The 20,396-nt window shown below is 38.4% G+C and overlaps 1 protein-coding gene across 1 annotated transcript in view; it reads right to left on the bottom strand.

Annotated features, from left to right (window-relative positions):
• The window catches only part of LOC149537110 (DNAJ heat shock N-terminal domain-containing protein), a 322,115-nt gene that overhangs the window by 130,324 nt on the left and 171,395 nt on the right, over positions 1 to 20,396 (bottom strand). Inside the window, exon 12 of the mRNA XM_089807127.1 lies at positions 6,528 to 6,664. Within this exon, the coding sequence (XP_089663253.1) occupies positions 6,528 to 6,664 (137 nt within the window). The remainder of the gene's footprint in view (positions 1 to 6,527; positions 6,665 to 20,396) is intronic.

The following is a 20,396-nucleotide window of genomic DNA, read 5'->3' as shown; positions in this document are numbered from 1 at the left end:
ACATATAACATATCAGTTTATTAAACCGTCGGCATATTAAATATAAGTTCATGTCCCCGTACCTTCGTATATATTGCCGATCGCTGGGTGGTTGAATATCATCAATCAAAACGGCAATGCTCTATTCTCCACCAGTGATATAACACTATACTTAGTCTAACAGAATATAATACAATCAATATATATATAATTCAGTTTGAAAGAAGAAAATAATATAGAATATACTTGGAATCACAAGTATAGTGATATTGCTATCAGGATTTACCTATGTGATTTTGAGTCAAACTCATTGACCCATGTTTCATGAGTAGTGATTCAACATGAATCCATCTCTCATGAGAATAAATGGAACATTTTGCACTCCTTGGATCTAGGTGATGCTCACAGGGGTGAAGCACAGAGACTTCCCAAGAGGTCACCCATCCCAGTACTACTTCAGCCTAAGCACGCTTAACTAGAGAGTTTCCTCCATGGTTAAACCCAAAGCTTGCAACCCCATTTGCAAAACCTTCACCAAGTGTTGGGCCTTATGAACTATTCATTAGAAAGCCCCTTAAGCTCATCAATTGATAAGTAGGAGATAATTTCGACAACAAGTCAAATTATAATATTGCTATTAGGATTTAACTGTGTAATTTTGAGTCAAATTCATTGACCCATGTTTCATGAGTAGTCATTCAAGATGAATCCATCTCTCATGAGAATAAATGGAACACTTAGCACTCATTGGATCTAAGTGATGCTCACAGAAGTGAAGCATCGAGACTTCCCGGGAGGTCACCCATCCCAATACTACTCCAGCCTGAGCGCGCTTAACTACAGAGTTTCCTCTGTTGTTAAACCCAAAGCTTGCAACCCCATTTGCAAAACCTTCACCAAGTGTTGTGCCTTATGAACTATTCATTAGAAAGCCCCTTAAGCTCATCAATTGATAAGTAGGAGATAATTTCCATAGCAACTCAAATTGTGATATTGCTATCAGGATTTGACTATGTGATTTTGAGTCAAACTCATTGACCCATGTTTCATGAGTAGTGATTCAACATGAATCCATCTCTCATGAGAATAAATGGAACACTTAGCACCCATTGGATCTAGGTGATGCTCATAGGGGTGAAGAATCGAGACTTCTCGGGAGGTCACTAATCCCAATACTACTCTAGCCTGAGCGTGCTTAGCTACGGAGTTTCCTCCATAGTTAAACCCAAAGCTCCCTTCACCAAGTGTTGTGCCTTATGAACTATTCATTACAAAGCCCCTTAAGCTCATCAATTGATAAGTAGGAGATAATTTCCATAGCAAGTCAAATTGTGATATTGCTATTAGGATTTAACTGTTTGATTTTGAGTCAAACTCATTGACCCATGTTTCATGAGTGGTGATTCAACATGAATCCATCTCTCATGAGAATAAATGGAACACTTAGCACTCATTGGATCTAGGCGATGCTCACAGGGGTGAAGCACCGGGACTTGAGATCATCCATCCCAGTACTACTACAGCCTGAGCGTGCTTAACTACAGAGTTTCCTCCATGGTTAAACCCAAAGCTTGCAACCCCATTTGCAAAACTTTCACCAAGTGTTGTGCCTTATGAACCATTCATTAGAAAGCCCCTTAAGCTCATCAATTGATACGTAAGAGATGATTTCCACAGCAAGTCAAATTGTGATATTGCTATCAGGATTTAACTGTGTGATTTTGAGTCAAACTCATTGACCCATGTTTCATGAGTAGTGATTCAACATGAATCCATCTCTCATCAGAATAAATGGACTAGTTAGCACTCATTGGATCTAGGTGATGCTCAAAGGGGTGAAGCGCCGGGACTTTCTGGGAGGTCACCCATCCCAGTACTAATCTAGCCTGAGCAAGCTTAACTACGGAGTTTCCTCCATGATTAAACTCAACGCTTGCAACCCCATTTGCAAAACCTTCACCAAGTGTTGTGCCTTACGAACTATTCATTAGAAAGCCCCTTAAGCTCATCAATTGATAAGTAGGAGACAATTTCCACAACAAGTCAACTTGTGATATTGCTATCAGGATTTAACTGTGTGATTTTGAGTCATACTCGTTAACCCATGTTTCATGAGTAGTGATTAAACAAAAATCCATCTCTCATGAGAATAAATGGAACACTTTGCACTCATTGGATCTAGGTGATGCTCACAGGGGTGAAGCACTGGGACTTCCCGATAGGTCACCCATCCCAGTACTACTCCAGCCTAAGCATGCTTAACTATAGAGTGACCTCCTAGGAAGTGTCAGTGCTTCACCCCTATGAGCATCACCTAGATCCAATTGGTGCTTAGTGTTCCATTTATTCTCATGAGAGATGGATTCATGTTGAATCACTACTCATGAAACATGGGTCAATGAGTTTGACTCAAAATCACACAGTTTAATACTGATAGCACTATCACAATTTGACTTGCTGTGGAAATTATCTCCTACTTATCACAAGTATATATTTATGAGAGAACATCATTGTTATATAACAGTAATCTAAATCAGATTCAGTTATATAATATAATACTGATAACTCTATATCAGCACTTTGTCATTATTAACCAGAAGAATAAAAGAAGATATCAGTATATCTCTATCAGAGATCCTATAATCTTTTACATGGTGAAGCTTGAAGCTTGGTTGAAGGAGTAAGTGTATTACTTGTGATAAGTGACCTACTTGGGACCTATACAGGAGTTACCTAATTGCCTTAGCGTTGGAAGGACCTTGGGGTTAACCCTAGACTTTGGAGCTCACCACTGGAGTTGGGATCTTACCTTGCCATATAGCTCACATTAATAATCTTACCCAAATCACATTTAACAATACCAAAACCTAATCTAAGCATAAAATAACCAAAAAGAAGAAAAAGAAATTAATTTTTTACATTCGCAAAGGAGAAGAGTAGCAAGGAGCAGCTGGCCAAGGAAAGAACAATAGTTGAAAGGGGACATTACGACATCAAATCTAACAAAATATAATAGAGTTAATATATATATAGTTCAGTTTGAAAGCAGAAAATAATATAGAATATAGTTGGAATCACAAGCATATATATATGAGAGAACATCATTGTTATATAACAGTAATCTAAATCAGATTCAGTTGCATATATATAATACTGATAATTCTATACCAGTACCTTGTCATTACTAACCAGAAGAATAAAAGAAGATATGAGTATATTACTATCAGAGATCCTATAATCTTTTAAATGGTGAAGCTTGAAGCTTTGTTGAAGGAGTAGGTGTATTACTTTTACATGGTGAAGCTTGAAGCTTTGTTGAAGGAGTAGGTGTATTACTTGTGATAAGTGACCTACTTGGGACCTATACAGGAGTTACCTGATTACCTTAGCATTGGAAGGACCTTGGGGTTAACCATAGACTTTGGAGCTTACCACTGGAGTTGGGATCTTACCTTGACATAGAGCTATTCTACTTGCATCACATTTTTCAGCTGCAAGGGTTAAAAATCAGGCATTTTTAAATTTGTAAACAGATTGCCTGGCCCACCAAGACACCCAAATCATATTTAACAATACCAAAACCTAATGTAAGTATAAAATAACCAAAAAGAAGAAAAAGAAATTCATTTTTTACATTCGCATAGGAGAAGAGTAGCAAGGAGCAGCTGGCCAATGACATCAAATCTACTTGATTTAAACTCTTAGACCTACCATTCATAGTTGAAATTTACTGTGGACTTCTATGTTTACTATTTAGTAGTTTTGTTATAGTAATTACATTTTAATATTTTATGTCATTTCATAGTTGAAATTTGGAGCCTTTGGGATTTGTTCTTCATGCATGTCATATATTGACAATGAAAGCATTTGAATTTCATTATTTTTCTGATCAATTTACTTGTGAAATCTCATTCAAGTCTAATGCTATGTATTAATATTCTCAAATGTCTATGATGAATGCTCTATCAATGTTATGATATGCCTATTTAAAATTTCTCTCTATAAAAAAAAATCCTCCTATTTCTTCAATAGTTGTTCCCTAGATGCATATTTGAATTTTCTCTCAATATAAAAAAACCCCTATTTTTTAATAGTCATTCCCTACTATCCACTTTAAATTGTCCATAAAAAATACCTGTACCAAAAACATGTCCCCTTCCCTTAAACCATCTGTCCCAGAAATTCCATAGAACAAAGCTTTCTATGCTCTGGAACACACTATATCTGCTATTTTCCTACTAAGAATGAGCAAAGAATTGCTTTCATGAGTGTAAAAGGCATGAGTTGAATTACTCGTCGACTGAGAAACATACATTTGTTGTTGGCTTGGTCTTTACAAAAACCCCATGGTTAAACATAAGAGCATTCGAGTCAAACTAGTACTAGGATGAATGACCTCCTAAGAAGCCCTTATACATCACCCTTGTGAACATTACTAGACTCCAAAGACTGGTAAGTGGATAATTCATAAGATAGGAATTCTAGTAAACCAATACTCACAAAATATAGGTTAATCACCCTAACTCAAAAGCTGCAAGCATGAATAATGATAGGAGGTCATATGATTCTAAATACTATAAATAAGCTTTCCTGAATTGAGAAGCCAAATATGCTATCTAAACATGTGAAAATGTAGAACTTTGTAATGTCCCCTTCTAGTTGACAATGACATATCAGCAGATTAGCCTATTAACAGCTCGCGTAGGCTAATGAGGCATGGTGAGAGAGTCATCTAGTAGTCATTCGATGATTACTTGGCTCAGTTTTTGGTTGGAGTAAGGTTTTCCATCATATATCATTATTGTTTCTATTTATGGAAACCTTATTTTATAATTTGATGTTGAGATTCTTTATTAATAATATAATATTTTAATATTTTATAAAGTGCAAAAATTTAAAAAAATATTGGAATCTTCTAGAAGTCAAAAAAAAAAAAGATAATATTATTTTATTGAGGCCAACCTCTAGAGGAAAAAAAGCATAAATAGACCTTGAGGTCTCACTATTGAAGCAAGCAGATTTGATATTGATGGTTGATGATTTCTTCTTGAGTATTTGTGGAGCGAAGTGGTCTGCAGATAATCAATTTGTTTATGGGAACGACAACTCCCAATGATAGCAATTTTGAGGGTGTGAAATATCACCTGAATTATTGCAGATTGGAGGTGATATTTCAGTCACTTCATTAGGGCAAAAATTTGTGGCTTAAGGCCAATTTTTGAAGACTACGAATATAGGAGTTGGTTGGTATTGAAGAGTAGGGTTTGTGGCATCGAATATTTGAAGGATAAGGACAGATCTTCATTGGGAAAATCTGAAGCTAAGTCTGAAGTAAAACAGAGACGCCATTGGAGGAACATTTTCATTCATTCTAGCTCATATCCACATCGATTCCTCTTGGAGATGGATGCGCCTCATTCGTAGGGTTATGTGGATCATGTTAGAAGTTATTGGAGGCTTGGAGGTTTGGTAGATTATTTTATAATAATTTTTATGTCAGAACAGGGGCGGCTGCTTCAGACTTTCGCATTGGGCTTTTGAGGGCATCATACTTGGAGATATTGATTGCATTTTCACTGGAGACTCAAGGCGACTTCAAGAACCAGGCACCATCAAGCTGCACTCCCAAATATCCATTCCTAAGGGGATGATTTGCTGATACAAGGAGGGACGAATTTCTGATAACCTCAAAGCACGCAGGGCACACTACAGATGGGCAATTTCATGTTTTGGAAGCATCAAAAATCAGATAAGAAATTCAGTAAGTTAGTGGTCCTAGTAGCTTGGGCGCATCATTTTGGAGCTGTTTGGCAACCTCATTTTGAAGAATAGAATATTTTAAGGAGGCTGCAACATAACCAGGTTTCCTTTGTTTATTCATGCATATTATATGCTACTGCTGTAGGTGGCAGTTTATATCAGACTTAAGCATTCATTCATATGTATGATGCCAGAGTCTTGCCTTTTGATATTAGCATTGTATTGGATGGAGAATTAGTAGTTGTTACAAATAATAGTTTAGTATTCAGATCTTGTGTTTGTAAGTCAAGTGTTTGTAAAGATGTCTTGGCTGTAGATGCATCATATTCTCTTAGTATTTTATCTAAATGCATTAAAAGGTGAAAGAAAGCATAATATTTCATTGAGGAGCTTGCATAGTAATTGTAGAAGTGTTTGAAACAATCTTGGCAACCATTTCCATCAAGCAACTTCAAACGGAAATGATATATCAGCAAAGTCACAAGGTTGCACATGAACTGTTTGACAAAATTACAAGTAGCAAATAAGGGCAATTTGTGATCAGTTTTGAGCAAGGCTCATTACAAACTTTTCAACTTAGTTACACTCCAAGCAGTTCACAGTGTGATGAGCATAAACTTTTACATGCATCATAAACAAATACTACTCAGAACATGTACATGAAACAAATGACTTCCTAGGTCCATCTAATCAGCAACTTCCAAGTACTGTGTTACCAATCAAGTAAAGAAAAATGAGAATAGAAAGAAAAGCAAAGAAGTCTGAATAGGCAAAGAAAGAATCCGCACAGGTTCCACCATAATTGAGCATTTTCTTCCTGCCATAGGACAAATGCAAATGATGCATATTCTTGGTAATCTCTCGCTGCTCGCCTCAAAAAGGGGGCAGCACGATGTCCAGTCTTGGAAAAGAAAATAATTTTAACCTGGAATATACAAAAGCACAGTTAACTACAAAACTTAATGAAAAAAATAGATTTGTTTCGATCAAACACAATAATGTAACCTCACTTTCCTTAAAGAGCACTGCTTGCTTCTTGAAAAAACATCCACTTGAAATAAGTAAACAATAAATCAATTTTAATTTCTTTCTTGAACAGATGTAGGAATATATACAACAAACACGAATGCATTCCAACGATCAATTCATTTATGAAACTAATATACCGAAGTTGCAGAAACTTGTGCATTAGCCTATTATCTTAGTCAAATGAAAGAAAACCTCTATTATTAAAGATATGTAACATTAACAAAGAAATTGAAACTACGAGATTGATGTCAACGCACTTGCAAGTTGATTAAACTCAGCTACTTCTTTGTGCCGAATTTCTATAATCACTCGTGCATTCTCTAAGCTGTAATGGACACCCTGGAAATGCCCAAAAAATTAAACTGCTGATAGGAATTTTGTCAAACAGTTTGCATCCAATTCCTTATTTCTCCATTAACTAATTTAACCCGTTATGACTTTGGAAATGAGACATTTATATTGTTTGCTTGCATGGAATTGAAAATCACTCAACATGAACAAAAGAAAGTACAATAATATACAAATTGGAAATTATATTACTATTGATATAATGTTATTTTCACAATTTAATAAAATCATATACAGGCAGATTATTAACACACTAATTGCACCAATATTATTGACATAATGCTCCAGCAAATGCTATTTAAACCTGCTGCTACAGTGACATGAATAGTGCCGCATGAACAGTACCCGTGTGAATAATGTTCCTACAGATATTTTGTCTTTCAAACAATCCAATATCTTCATAAAATCATTCCCTTAGAGTAGCATAAGCATCAGATGACTAATGAAGAAGATATGAGCAAAACATCAACTCCGCCTATAGCTAGAAATGCACCCAATATGTCTGATAAGAAGCTTATGACAATGGATTCCAAAGGCCAAACCCCAAGGGAATGACATCTAGAATGTCACAAGAGATGATAGACGTCCTCTAATGCCAAGAACGGATCTGCAACTCACACATCAATTTTCTTCTCATATTCAACCTACCGAACGAAGCCACTAACGCTCCCTTATATTCTTTCTCCAAGCGTCGATTCAACTCCCATGAGCAATGTGGGATAAAAGATGTGCAATATAAAACATATTAAAATAATCACTTAAGTCTCCCTTAGGCGCCCCCTTTGATTTTCACACATTCCCATAACATTTAATATTAAAATAACACTTCAATATTTTACAGCTAAATAAAATGTTACTTTAATAATACTTCACACATAAAAATATATTAGCTATCGGACTCCGAATAGCACGAGTGATAGATCGTCAGAAAGCTCTCACCGAGGAGTATCAAATCCAATCACCAAAACTAGCCTCCCTTGTGTCCTATTGACTTACTAAAAATAGTAAGTATGCCTGAGACTGAGCAAATCAACTCCGTTTTGGCCCAAACTGGAGATGACTAGGCCAAAACACTCTAAGATGCCTTTAAACCTTTTGTTAGCCCCTGGGACCATGTCAAACTAGGCTAACAAACTCACACTTGGTTGACTGTTGAAGTGGGGGCATTACAGTCTGACCCCCTTGACATTGCTTGTCCTCGAGCAATCTCAGTCCAACCTACTAAATAACCTACTCACTCTCCCATGTAGCATCCTCCTCCAACAAGTCTTTCAATCTGACCAAATACTCCTTCACTATCCTGCTTCTGAGTTTCCTCTCTCGAGTGTCCAAAATAGCCTTAGGTACCAACATGAGCTTCCCCTCCTCATCCAAAGGTGGCAAATTTGTAGACGGAACTACACTCTAACCAATGACTTTCTTAAGCCTCGACACATGAAATACATTGTTTTCCCTCTGGAAGCTCAAGCTCATAGGCGACTTCGCCCACTTTGTGAATCACCGTGTAGGAACCATAAAATCTAGGCTTCAACCTCTCTGCTCCTCTCTTCTTGAGCGATGACTTTCTATATGGTTGTAGCCTCAAATACCCCATATCCCCTACTTCAAAATTGCACTCTACCCTATGCTAATCAACATACAATTTCTGTTGATTTTGACCATGTTGTCTATTCTCCTTGAGCGCTCTTAGGATATTCGGACTATCCTGCAACAGGTCTTTGGCTTTGGGCACTCGGTTGTTCCCCAAAACTAAATCCATGAAGCTGGGTGCTTCATACCCATACAATGCCATAAATGGAGTCATCTTGATGGTCATGTGATATGTGGTATTGTAACAATACACCCCCGTGTTTAACCACTTGACCCACACTTTTTGTTGCGCAGTCACATAGTTCCGCAAATAGCCTTCCACCCATTTATTTACTATCTCCATCTACCCATCTGTCAAAGGTTGGGAACTTGTACTAGGTGTAAGATCTGTACCGCACAACCCGAACAACTCCTGTCAAAAGGCACTCATGAACTTCTATCCCTATCACTAACAAGAAATCTCGGTATCCCATGCAACCTAAAAACCTCTCTAACGAATGAATTTTCCACCTGAGTTGTTGTATAAGTAGAAGGAATAGTTAAGTGAGCAAACTTTGTCATTTTGTCTACCACCTCATAAATACAATCTCTTCCCTGCACTCATGGAAACCCAATGATGAAGTCCATAAAAATACTTTCCCATTTCTTGTCTGCAACGGGCAAGGGTTGTAGTAAACTTGCGGGAAACGTTTGCTCTGCCTTATTCTGCTAACAAAATGAACACTCCCTGACATACCTCTGAACATCATCCTTGAGCCCTCTCCATGAGAACCGCTTTCAAATCTACCTATAGGTCTTGAAGACCACTAGATGCCCAGCTATAGGTGCATCATGAAATGCCCTCAGAATCTCCTCTCTAAACTATGATGTAGGGATCAACTAAACCCTGTCCTAAAATCTGATCAACCCATCCAACAACGCATATTTGTCATCCTAAATGGTGGCCGTAAATATCCCAAACCCAATCATCTCCTGTATACTCCGTTGCAACCCGATCTCTCCAATCAACTAAAACCTCTGCCAGAGCACATAAGTGAGGTCTCCAAGATAAAGCATCAGCCACCAAATTTTTCTTACCTTTGACAAAATCTTAATCAAAGTGATAAGCCTACAATTTAGTAACCTATTTCTGTTGCCGGCCATTAACATCATGCTATCTCATGAAGTATATAATACTATTGTGATCATTTTTTATCACAAAACGCACACCTACCAAATATGATCAGAATTTATACAATGCATGCATTATGGCCAACATTTCCCTATCGTAGACAGAATAACTCCTTCAAGCATCCTATTCTCGAATGCAATGAGGTGCCTCTCCTATATCAAAACTACTCCTATCCCATCTCCTGAAGCATCACACTAAAGCAAAAACAGCTTCATGAAATCGGGTAGAGCTAGAACCGGACAAGATGACATCACCTATTTGAAGTGGTCAAAACATCTTTGTACTGCCTCTGTCCATGTGAAAGCTCCTTTCTTGGTGAGATTTGTCAAAGATACGGCAATTTGTAAGAATCCTCTAATGAACCTCCTATAAAACCCACATAAACCAAAGAACCCCTTGAGCTATGTGAGGTTTGTGGGAGTAGGCGAATCCACAATAGCTCTAATCTTTTCACGATCAACCCAAACACCATCGGCACTAATGATATGCCCAAGGTAAAGGAGTTCGGTCATGCCAAACTCGCATTTTGATTCCTTGGCATACAATGACTCTCTATCCAGAATAGATAACACCTCCTCCAGATGCTGTAAGTGCTCCTCCTAGGATTAACTAAAGACCAAGATGTCATCAAAGAAGATCAAAACAAATCTCCTCAATTGCCCTCTAAACAACTAATTCATACAACTCTGAAATCTGGGAGGTGCATTGGTTAGCCCAAATGGCATAACCATAAACTCGAAGTGGCCATAATGACATTGAAAGAGTGTCTTCTCAATGTCCTCTACTCTCATCCTGATCTAGTGGTATCGGGATCGTAAATTGATTTTGGTGAAGAAGTGTGGACCATGCAACTCATCAATTCTAGGAATGGGATACATATTTTTAATTGTTTTCTTATTCAGCGCCCTGTAATAGATGCACATGCACATCATCCCATACTTCTTCACTAGAACTACTATTGAGGCAAAAAGGCATTTGCTAGACCTAATGTGCCCCATCTCCAATCGCTCCTTAATTGCCTTCTCTATCTCATCCTTGTGTTTCTTAGGATGATGATAGGGGATAACAATGACTAGTTTGGCTCCCTCCTCGAGCTCAATAACATGCTCTATTCCCCTATTAGGTGGAACCCCATGTGGAATATTGCAAAATACTTTGGCATGCCTATCAAGTATCTCCTAGATATCTGGTGGGTGACTCTTTAATTGTGGCTCCTATGGAGCTGGCATAATGAAACATTTTGTTGCCCACTATGTCGTTTTGTCGAAGAAGTCGTTGCATTCTCCTTAGGGGGACTACACTGCAACTCCCATTCAAAAGTCCTCTAAGTACAACAATTCTTCCCTCGTGTTGGAGTCTCATATCAAATTTTGCTAACTTGAGTGTAAACTCAACTAGCGAGGCCATCCATGTCATGCCAAGGATGACATCATAGTCTCCAATGTCTACTACATAGAACTCATCCTCCAACTCATAGCCATCTCCAAATCTGATGTGAAGATTAGATATCTTCCAAGTGCATAATAATTTGTCCCATTTGCTACCATGACTCTAAACCCAACATGCTCCTCAGTCTGTAAACCTATCGAGGCTACTAACCATGCATCTATGAAGTTATGTGTAGCCCTAGTGTCAATGAGAGAGATCACTTTCTGCCCCTGGATAGTACCCCTGACCCTAAATGCAATCGCTTTTTGAGCCCCTGTCAATCGTGCCAATGACCTATCATCCTTAGGAATGATGTCCTCCTCTGGACAGCTACTCTCATCCAAATCAGAGTGTTGATCCTCCCCCTCTAACTATGACTCCGCTAAAAAATACTCCATTTGATTTGCCTTAGCCTTGAGAGGACACTTATGGGATAAGTCCCAAGGCTCTCTAAAATGAAAACACAGCCTCTTCCTCCTCAAATCATTCAGGGTGTCATTATCTAACTTTGTATTATCCCCTTTTGGCTGTACCTCCTAGTAAAAAAGTTTTTTGTCCTTATCCTTATCCTTCTTCGTATGTGAATCCCTAGGCTGAAATCTGCTCTCAAAAGAAGAAGGTGCTAAGTCACGAGCCTTCTTAGTGGCCTCCTATAATGTAGTCGGGTCATGTCCCTTGACCCAACCCCTCAAGGGATCTAAGAGCCCATCCATAGATAACACTACTAATCTCCTCTCTAAGATATCTGTAACCAACACAGCTAACCTCTGAAATTCACTGATGTACATCCCAACTGATCCCCACTACTTGACCTATTCCAACTCTTTAATCTGTAACTCAGGATCTTTGGTATCAAATCTCATGAGTCTCTTAGTGAACTCCTCATAAGATGTGATCTGATTATCCCCCAAGGTTACCATGATATGCTGCCACCACTCGTGCGCTAGACCATCCAAATGAATAGCCACATACTTGATAGGCTCCTCAAGCATCAAATTCAATTGGAAGTATGTATCTAACTTCTGCACCCAAGCTCGTGCAGTCATCTTCCCTGAAGCATCATATTAAGGTAAAGAAAGTTTTCAAACTTTCTTTCTTAGCTCAAAGTTTTGATTTCTCCCTCCTGCTCTAGGCATGTGTCTCATCGTCAAGTCCATATAATCTCTGAGGGAAATATCCACCCAAAACTCCGGTCCACTAGCCTCCTAGTCCTTCCTAAACTGATACTGTAACTTGGTAATCTACGGTTTGTTTACTAATTGAACCAGATCTCTGGGTCGGAAGGTGGGTAGAAGAGATCTCGAGCTCATTGTCTGAGCTAGGCGTGCAACATGTCTAAAGTTATCAACCTCATTCCCATTCTTGCCATGTCCATTATTATTACCATTAATGTTATTCTTAGGACCATTGTTGTTGCCTTGCCCTCCATTATTATCATCACCCCCATTTCCATTGTTTGCATCAGTTGGATTAATATTGACGCCCATCTGTCTAGCCGTAAGCTGCAACATCATATCAATTCGTCTATTCTACTCCTATTGCATACGCTGCCCCTACTCTAGCATACCCAATAACCATTTGAACATTACCTCCTCCTGATTTGGACCAGCATTCCTACCTCCACCTAGTACTGTATTCCTGTCATCTCGATTACCCATACTATTCTCTTGTTCAATGAATATCTCCTATGTGCCTGTATCATTGGATTGTATGCCCACCTGCATGGATGAACTAGACTGCTCATTCAATGAGTTTGAATCTTTGTTGTCTTGCTCTGATATGGTGAAAGTTAACAGCCTCGATCGCATGCTCAAACATACATTCTTAACCTGTTTTAATTTTGACTTTAATGTTTTGACATTTCGTCAAAAACTTTTCCCTTTATCTCACTGTTCCAAATTCCCTGTAAAGCCTCCACATGATGGCAAGACTTTAAAGCTCTGATATCATTGTAATGGACACCCTGGAAATGCCCAAAAAACTAAACAACTGCTCATAGGAATTTTGTCAAACAATTTGCATCCAATTCCGTATTCCTCCGTTTACTAATTCAACCCCTTAAGACTTCGGAAATGAGACATTTATATTGTTTGCTTGCATGGAATTGAACTTCAATCAACATGAACAAAAGAAAGTACAATAATGTGCAAATTGGAAATTGTATTACTGCTGATATTATGTTATTTTCAGAATTTAATAAAATCAAATACAAGCATATTATCAACTCACTAGTTGCTCCAATATTATTGACATCTTCAGCAAATTCTATTTAAACCTGCTGCTACAGTGACATGAATAGTGTCGTGTGAATAGTACCAAATAGTGTCGCATGAACAATACTTGCATGAATAGTGTTGCTATAGTATTTTGTCTTTCAAACAGTCCAATATCTTCATAAAATCATTCCCTCAAAGTAGCATAAGCATCGGATGAGCAAACAAGAAGATATGAGAAAAATATCAAATCTGCCTCTACCTAGAAATGCACCCAATCTGTTTGATAATGAAGCTGATAACAATGGATTGCAAAGGCCAAACCCCAAGGGAATGACGTGAAGAATGTCACAAGAGAGGATAGAAGTCCTCTAATGCCAAGAACGGATCTACAACTCACACATCAATTTTCTTCTTATATTCAACCTGCCGAATGAAGCCACTAATGCTCTATTTTATTCTTTCTCCAAGGGTCGATTCAACTCACATGAGCAATGTGGAATAAAAGATGTGCAATATAAAACATATTAAAATAATCACTTATCTCCCTTAGCTGCCCCCGTTGATTTGCACACATTCCCATAAAATTTAATATTAAAGTAACACCTTAATATTTTATAGCTAAATAAGATGTTACTTTAATAATACTTCAGGCATAAAAATATATTAGCTAATGGACTCCGAACAGCACGAGTGATAGCTCGTCAGAAAGCACCTGTCGAGGAGTATCAACTCAAATCACCAAAACTAGCCTCCCCTGTGTCCTGTTGACTTACTAAAAATAGTAAGTATGCCTGACGCTAAGTATGGCCCAAACTGGAGATGATTAGACCAAAACACTCTAAGATCCCTTTAAACCTTTCATTAGCCCTCGAGACAATGTAGAACTAGGCTAACAAACACACTATTGGTCAACTACTAAAGTGGGGACATTACATAAGCCTTGACAAATTCACCATGTGCTAGTGTTGTTAATCACTAGGCAAGGAGTGGAGTTGTCATCACAACCAACTCCAATAGCTCTTGTGCACCCAAGTAGCCTTTTTCCACATGTTTACTACCCATCTCCTTTGCTACAATAGTTGTCTTTGGCTTGGGATATCAACTAGTTACTCATTGCAGCGTTTTTGAATATTGCAGCAAACTCCCAAGATCATGAATTTTGTACTCTGTAAATCTCAATGGTGTTCATTCAATTATAGTCAACAATTGGCAGAAGTTGTGTTACTAAAAGTAGCACTCCTACAAAACTAAGTCTTATAACATCTTTTTGTAGCTTCCATGTCAAGTAATCCATAATCAAATACCAATACAAAAATAATTGTCGTCTCACCCAGTCACTGGCAACACTCTGTTCTAAGGTCTATTTATTAATAAATTTTGCAGGATGAAGATACTCCTTCAACAAGTCAACTAATATGAAATAAGGGAAAAATCATTTACTCAAAGATGATGACAATAAGAGAAGAAAATTAAGGAAAAATATATGGTAACTTGACTTCGAAGCAACAAAGACACTAGATAACGGTATCCAAGAGATGAAAAAACAATTAGAGAATAGAACTCACTTTAAGCAGAGAGTAAACACATTTGAATGCGAAAGCGATATTTTATAAAAATTCCACCTTCCATGAATAATTAACTTATCTAGAGGGAAAAGAGTGACAAAGATGGAAAAAGTCGCAAAAGTAGCACTTGCATAATGGAAATCCACCTTAAAGGATGTAATGTCCCCATCTTTCTAGCCTCTCAATGGAATTCTTAGCCTTTCTTTCTCCAAAGGCTAAGAAGAGAAACAAGGGAAAAATCAATTAATTATAAGGTTATCAATTATATGAATATTAAACAAAAACCCTTATATTTAATTGATATTAAAACAACAAAACAAAATGACTCTAGAAGCTTCCTATGTTTATAGAAGATTCATGAATGATCCACCTCCTCATATTTCAAGAAGCTTCTTATTATGTTTCTAGAAGCTTCTTGAAGGACCCACCCCCTCATGTCTCTAGAAGCTACTTATGTCTCTAAAAGCCTCTTATGTTTCTAGAAGCTTCTTGAAGTATCCACCTCATGTTTCTAAAAGCCTCTTCTTATGTTTCTAGAAGCTTATGTTTACCGTACAAGGTAAATGGATACTTATTGCATTAATAGATTAGAATGTAACACAGAACAAATAATTTATTCATATATGCACATATGCAATTCCAATTACAATGATCCTTCATAAATCCATTCAAATGATGTTCATATACTTCCTGAAGGGGTGTCTCAACTGTCACGCAACCTTTCGGATACCAACTCTACTCGTTGGCTATAATATAGTTTTTGCTGACAAGATCATCCCCCCCCAAAAAAAAAAAGTAAAGTTGTCTCTGGACAGAAACATAGAGACAACTTATACATCAAAATTCAAAATATGACTCAAACTACTAATTACATCAAGACTCATAACTAACTAAGAAATGGAGGGTTGCGTCCTTGACCCAGCTAGTGTGGTAGATGTCCTTTGTGCCTGGAGATTATTCAGCTATCCCCGTAACTCATGTATCTGCTACATCCAAGCATCCAAGCTCAGTTTAGCCTGCATCTGGAGTTCTAGTGCTCTCTTCATCAAGTTGACTATCCTTCAGAGCTCCACTTTGTATCTGATTCTTTCTTCACTTCCCCCAACTGAGATACAACTATTGCCTTCTCAGCAATATGTGTTGCGCGCTCCTTTTCCCAAGCCGCCTGCTGGGTGGGCAAACTCGCTTGTACTGAGGCTACTCTGGTAGTTGTCTCCTCCCGAGCCTTTACTGCTACTACCTAATCCGCCTCACTCTTGTGCAGGGCATAGTATGCCTCTCGATACACCTGTACTGTCCCTCGTGTGAGCCTACTCTGGTAGTTGTCTCCTCCCGAGCCTTTACTGCTACTACCTAATCCACCTCACTCTTGTACAGCGCATAGTACGCCTCTCGATACACCTGTACTGTCCCTCATGTGAGCTGCTTGACTTTCTTCTCCACCACAGCATCCTGAGTATTCCACTCATCCTACATCTCTAGTGTCACTATGCTCGGTCATCCTATTGCCTTGAAACATACAGAGAAAGCCGTTGGACAACCAACCCTCATGAATGCCAAGACCTCCTCCAACTCCCATACTACCAACTCTAAGGTGCGTCTCTGTGCCGAGACTACTACTCGTCTACCTTGAGTCAGTACATCTGCTAAGTGTGTCACAATATCGTCCTCTATAGTTGGCGAAGGTTCGGATCGTGTGGTGGGGTCTGTGGCCATTGTTGTCTCTACTACTTCCAACATCCTCTCAGTCGTGCTCCCTGTCGGAGGTAGGGGTGGTGGTGGCTCCACGGTAGGATGACTCTCTGCTGGGATTGGAGAATTTGTCATCTCAGGTACCTCTCTCAAGGGTGGGATAGTGACAAGTGTCGACACGACTGGTCTAATGCTGAACCTCCTATGAAATATCCCAAACCGGATATTTACTCAATTTCCTTTTCAACAGTATATTCGGGACTAAACATTGCTGATGTATTACGAAAACAATTGAAACCCGTAGAAAATCCAACAAATATTTATCCAGCTTCTTTTTTAATATAATATTCAAAAAACTCGAACATAGGCAAATATAATACGATACAATTAATAAAGCCGGAAGATTCTCCACAAGATAATAATTCGTTCTTGTCAAAATAATATTCAAGAATTCAAGCATATAAAATGTGTTGCAAACCAATAGTATAAAACTAGTAAATTCTCATAAAACTCCTTAAAATAATGTTATTGCATTATACAACAATACAATAACCGGCTTCCAAAATCCAATCCTAAATACATCTTCACAGTCAAATTGGAAAACTTAAGAAAAGAACCTGTCAGCACATGCAAGACACCTAATGTAACGTCTCCAAGGAAAATGGGCTTGCGTTCACTCTCTGTTGGCACGAGGGGCTACGTCGTCATACTAGCTGAAAGCTAATGCTTTCTGATTACTCTCCCAAGAGAGAATTGAAATCTGAATAATAAATCCAAGCATGCCTACATGAAAGAGTCTCTTCTCCTTTTATCCCCATAGTTGTGACTCTTCAACTTCCCTCTTGGCTCTTCGTCTTATCTTCCTTGTCCTTTTTGCCCCATTTATAATATTAAATTGACCTTTTATATTTCGAGTCCACGCTCTCCAAGTCAAATTTTATTATTATACATAATATGCCTTTAATATTTCCAATGTCCCAAAAAGGGGACATTACAAATCTCCCCTCCTTAAAATTGCTTGTCCTCAAGCAATCAGACTAGGATCCCATACGAATCTGCAAGTAGCCCTATAGCCCAATCCGAAAACAAATCCAACCATACTACGAAGCAAGGTGTCGAACTAAAATCAATCCAACAACCAAATCCCTAGGTCCCATGCTAATCCAATTAATGTCACAACATCTGAGGTTTGTAAAACTTTGAATGTCATCATATTCAATCTCAAACTAAGTAGAACTGTGACCCAACTCTCAACAAGCCATAGATACATATGGCCAACACTTGGATCCCAAACACTGATGGCATAAGAAACTAATATGATGAGATAAAAATGTATCTAGCAATAAGGTATATCCCAATAGGCGATGACTACCCATCCTAAATAGATGATGTAGGAGATGACTTGCCCAAAAGCTGAAATCAACACCAAGGGCACATAAAAGATAATACTGCCATCATCACTCTGAAGTGTCCCTAAATACAAAGGGATCATGAGAAAGAATGAACCTGAAAAAGCATCCCCTATGATCAACACATAAGTCTCCTCAATCCTCCACCAAGACCTGTTTAATTGCTGAAATAAGAAAATTATCCAACCAATATATAAGTTAGAATTCGGAACCATGTAAAGGTTGTACGAAAGAGGAGTAGTCACTATTAAAAACTGTAGCTTGATCTGAATATCTGAAGTCAAGGTCATCCTCTTCCTAGAAATCAAGAGGAACTCTCTCTTCTACCTCAAAAAGTCAATTATCGGAAATCCAAACAGCATTAACCTCAAACAACGGATTGTCTATAAGCTAAATGTGATATGAATTTTTAAAACTTGGTCACTTGAAGCAACTATCCAAATCCTAAGTCTGCTGAATGCTATCAAATTCATCAACTACCTCTAGGAAAAACTCTTGTCCCTCTATATCCTCATGTTCCCTAAAATGGTTTGTGCTCCAAATCTGATTTTCCGCTTCCCGAAGGGAAGACTGAGTATCAACCGATGCCTCACAAACATACTTAAGCTCCTTATTGAACTCCTTAATCTCATTCTTTTCTTTATTCAATTGGTCATTAAAGGATCCAACAACCTTAAGAGTATAATCCCTGACAGAAAGCAAACATAAGTAATCTGATTTCATAGTTTCAAGGGTTGTTTTGATCACCTGCAGATCAGCAACAAGCCAATCTCCTTCCACTCCCTTTTGAGCCTTCTTGTAGAGATATTCAATCTTTTCGTTAGTGCTATCATAACATACCAATGAGGCCACAACCATGTCTTCATTAACCTTCAGCTAGTTCTTTAAGGTATGCATTTCATTGCTGTCATGTTGATGTGGTTCATCGTCTTGTAGTGTCGTTTTAGTTTGTTTTTCCAATTTCATGCCATGGATATCGGAAATATATAGTTCATCACCTCTCTAAAAATCATAGGTATGCTTTCTCTTGTTCTCTTGATTTGTATGCAAAGGCCAAAGTGTTGCCATGTTATCATTTGCATATAAGGGCTCATCATACAAGGACCCCAACTTGCTATTATCTTGTGTGTGACCTATCTCATCAATCTACTTGTCAAAGCTAACCTCCAATTCACCCACGAAGAAACTCGCACACTGTGTAACAACCTTTGCATGATCACGAGAAGATTGCAAATCAATGGTGGTTGACTACAGAAACATCAACAATGATGGTGCCATTTTGGGTGGGTACAAAAATAATAGAAGAGGGCAAAACAACAATACCAACAATAATAATGGGGGCCGCAGCCGAATTCAGTACAATGCGAATGGCCGCCAAATGGTTCAATGTCGAGCATGCAATTTGTGGAGCCACTTTGCACGGAACTGTACATCAGCAAACACACCAAAGTTGTTGTGTAGATGGTGCAGTCTGGGAGATCATGAAGATGCCAAGTGCTCGAAATCAGGAGTGAATTTGATCACCATCAAGATGGACAAAGAGGAGGTTCTGGCAATCACCCAAAAACAAGCAAAACTGTACCCTGACCCGACGGAGGAAAAGAAGAGATTGGAAGAAGCACGGGTGGAAATTGAGAAAGCAACGCAAGCAGAGAAATCACAATTGAAGGACACTATTGGTACCTCAATGAGGAACTGCGCTGAGCAAAACATAATAAGGCAGGGATGCAAATGGAAGTCCCGATCAAATTAAGTGACTTCACAATGCCCCAGTTACAAACAGCCATTCTGAATATGACACTATTTCCGAAAGCGATGGAGGAAACAGGAAAGGATGGTAGTGGAACAACGGCAACAGACCCAATGCTACTGGCACTCACAACAAGAAGGCATCCGGCAATAGTTGAGATGGGGATTCTGGGAACTGTTCTGACAAACACAATTGTGGATGGAGGGTCAAGCATGAATGTGTTACCAGAAGATGTATGGAAAAAGTTAGGACAACCTACGCTGTGGCCACCAACATTCCAGTTGCTCACGGCAAACCAGCACAAGATCAAACCATTGGGAACTTTGATGGCACAATCGGTAACTATTGGAACGCAACCATTTTTATTGGACTTCGTGGTCATCCCATTGAAAAGAAAAGGATATGACGCTATTTTAGGATGAAATTGGTCAGTGCAAGCAAAAGCAAAACATGATTGGA

This window comes from Cupressus sempervirens, chromosome 10 (genome assembly GCF_028749045.1).
Source record: "Cupressus sempervirens isolate cs-2001-9-10 chromosome 10, ASM2874904v1, whole genome shotgun sequence".
Taxonomy (NCBI): domain Eukaryota; kingdom Viridiplantae; phylum Streptophyta; class Pinopsida; order Cupressales; family Cupressaceae; genus Cupressus; species Cupressus sempervirens.
This window is presented reverse-complemented; position numbering and strand designations above follow the sequence as displayed.